Source organism: Salpingoeca rosetta (assembly GCF_000188695.1).
Source record: "Salpingoeca rosetta unplaced genomic scaffold supercont1.28, whole genome shotgun sequence".
Lineage (NCBI taxonomy): Eukaryota > Choanoflagellata > Craspedida > Salpingoecidae > Salpingoeca > Salpingoeca rosetta.
This window is the reverse complement of record NW_004754906.1, coordinates 71128-73627: the sequence shown is the minus strand read 5'-3', so window position 1 is coordinate 73627 and position 2500 is coordinate 71128. Positions and strand designations below refer to the sequence as shown.

General features: G+C 58.5%; 1 protein-coding gene across 1 annotated transcript in view; it reads left to right on the top strand.

Moving 5' to 3' along the window:
- The window catches only part of PTSG_09301 (phosphoinositide-3-kinase catalytic gamma polypeptide), a gene marked incomplete at its 5' end in the record, with an annotated part of 12729 nt that overhangs the window by 6829 nt on the left and 3400 nt on the right, over window positions 1–2500 (top strand). The window contains 4 exons of the mRNA XM_004989501.1: window positions 1–226; window positions 438–551; window positions 917–1784; window positions 2079–2398. The exon at window positions 1–226 is cut by the window's left edge and continues 21 nt beyond it. Of these exons, the coding sequence (XP_004989558.1) occupies window positions 1–226; window positions 438–551; window positions 917–1784; window positions 2079–2398 (1528 nt within the window). The remainder of the gene's footprint in view (window positions 227–437; window positions 552–916; window positions 1785–2078; window positions 2399–2500) is intronic.

The window sequence follows — 2500 nt, the reverse complement described above, 5'->3', positions numbered from 1 at the left end:
CTACGTCAAACCAAAGGAGTCGGCTTCACCAACCGCGGCCAAGCGTGCGAGCACCACCAGCGCGGCCACAGACACCACGTCTGTGCCCTCAATCAGCGTGTCCATGTCCTCCACCGCTGAAGCGCCCACGCCCACGAAGGTTCCACCACCAAAACCGCCGCCACCAAACACTTCCTCGTCCCAGCAACCAGCATCCCTCTCTCTCCCAAGCAGATCGCTCCATTTTGTGCGTGTGCATGTGTAACTGCGCGTGCGAGGATTCGTGTCCGCGCGTGTGTGTGCTGCTTTGCGCGTTCATTGTCGCGTTCACCTGCGTGCGTGGGTTCGTTTGTCGGCATGTGCTTGCATGCGTATGCAGCGCTGTTGTCGACGAAGTCTGCGTGCTCACGTACCAAACGCGCGTGTGTTCTCCAAACATGCTGGCTGCGCACCATCAGGTGGCCTCGTACCGCTTCACCGCGCGGAACATGGACGAGCTCTCGTTTGATGTCGGACAGCCCATTGTTGTTGTGAAGCAGCCAGATGGCGGCTGGTGGTACGGGCGCGTCGAGGTACGAACAAACGCACCAGACCTTTCACGCAGCTCACATGCTGCAAGCAATTGCATCACACAGGCACAGAGGGGCAGAGAGAGTGTGTGTGTGTGAGTGAGTGAGAGAGTGAGTGTGAGAGAGTGTGAGAGAGAGAGAGAGAGAGAGAGTGTGTGTGTGTGTGTGAGTGAGTGAGTGAGTGAGAGTGTGAGAGAGTGAGAGTGAGAGAGACCCCGCACACACACACACACACACACACACACACACACACACACACACACACACAGGTACACACCATGACAACACTGATTTGTTCCTTTCACCATCTCCCCTTCCCCTTCTCTTCCCCTTGCCTCCTCACCAACCAATCCAAATCGTCCAATTAGGACCGGGAGGGCTGGTTCCCGTCGAACCACGTGCGCCCGGCGACCATCGACGTGTCCTCTGCTGCCGAGCGGTCGTCGTTCAAGGCTGTGGCGGCGCAGGCGCAGGCCATCATCCGCCACAGCACCCTCGATCGCCTCTCTCCGGCCGACAGGAAGATGATCTGGATGTTCCGGCGCGACCTGCAGGGCGACGCGCGTGCACTGCCGCGTGTGGTGCAGGCCATCCCCGTGTGCCACACCCCGACGCTGGTTGAAGAGCTGGAGGCCCTCATCCTGAGCTGGGCGCCGCCTTCGCCGCTGCAGGCGCTGGAGTTGCTGCAGCAGTCGTTTGCCGACCGCAACATCCGCGCAGCCGCCGTCACGTGGATCGAGCGCATGGACACGAGTGCATTTGCCGCCATCCTGCCGCAGCTGGTGCAGGCGGTGAAGTTTGAGCTGTTCCACTGCAACGAGCTGAGCATGCTGCTTGTTCGCCGCGCCGGCACCAGCCCGCGCATCGCCATGCAGCTGTTCTGGACGCTGCGGTGCGAGGCCGACAACCAACTCAGCGGCGCGCGGTACCAGCTGCTGCTCGACCAGATGCTCGCACACGCGACCACGGGCGTGCAGCGTGAGCTGGCGTGGCAGGTGGCGTTGGTGGCCCGACTGAAATCAGTGCATCGGCGCATTGCTGCGATTAGCGGTAGTGAAGCGAGGAAGAAGGCGCTTTCCTCGGCGCTCACGGATCTCGCCGGGGATCTGCCTGCACGCTTCCATCTCCCACTTGATGCCTGCATGCAAGTGAGCGGCATCAAGGCGCAGCGGTGCAGTTTCTTCACCTCCAATGCCATTCCACTCCGCCTCGTCTTCAACAACGCCGACGAGGCCGGTGCGTTGAGCAGATGATCATTGTGATGCTGGCGAAGGAGAAGAGCTGTGGTTTTGGTTTGTGCCCATTGTGTGATGTGTGGTGTAGATGTTGGATGTGTAGGTGTGATTGTGCCAGTGCGTGTGAACAATGGTATTTGGTATCCCAAACGTCTTCAAACACTCTGTTTCGAATGTCACACACACTGTTTCACACACACCCACACACACACACACACACACATATATATATATATATATACACACACATACATACACACACACACACACACACACACCGCACCCAACGTTTCAGGCGGGGATGTTGAGTGCATCTTCAAGTGCGGGGACGACCTGCGACAGGACACGCTGGTGATGCAACTCGTGCAGTTCCTGCACCGCACGTGGCTGGACAGCGGTCTGAATTTGCACATGATCACATTCCGCATTCGACCGACAGACGCCACCAGCGGTTTCATTGAGATGATCAAGAATGCCAAGACGCTGCGCGAGATTCACACGCGTCACGGCAGTGTGACGGGCTCGTTCAACGATCGCTTGCTCCACGAATGGCTGCGGCAGAACAACGCGTCGCCAGAGCAGTGGAGGGCCGCACACAACCGCTTCATGCGATCGGTACGTCACTGCTACTGGGATCTGGCTTCGTGGTGTGCCTGTGCTCTTGTGTGTGTGTGTGTGTGTGATTGTGTGATTGTGTGTGATTGTGTGATTGTGTGA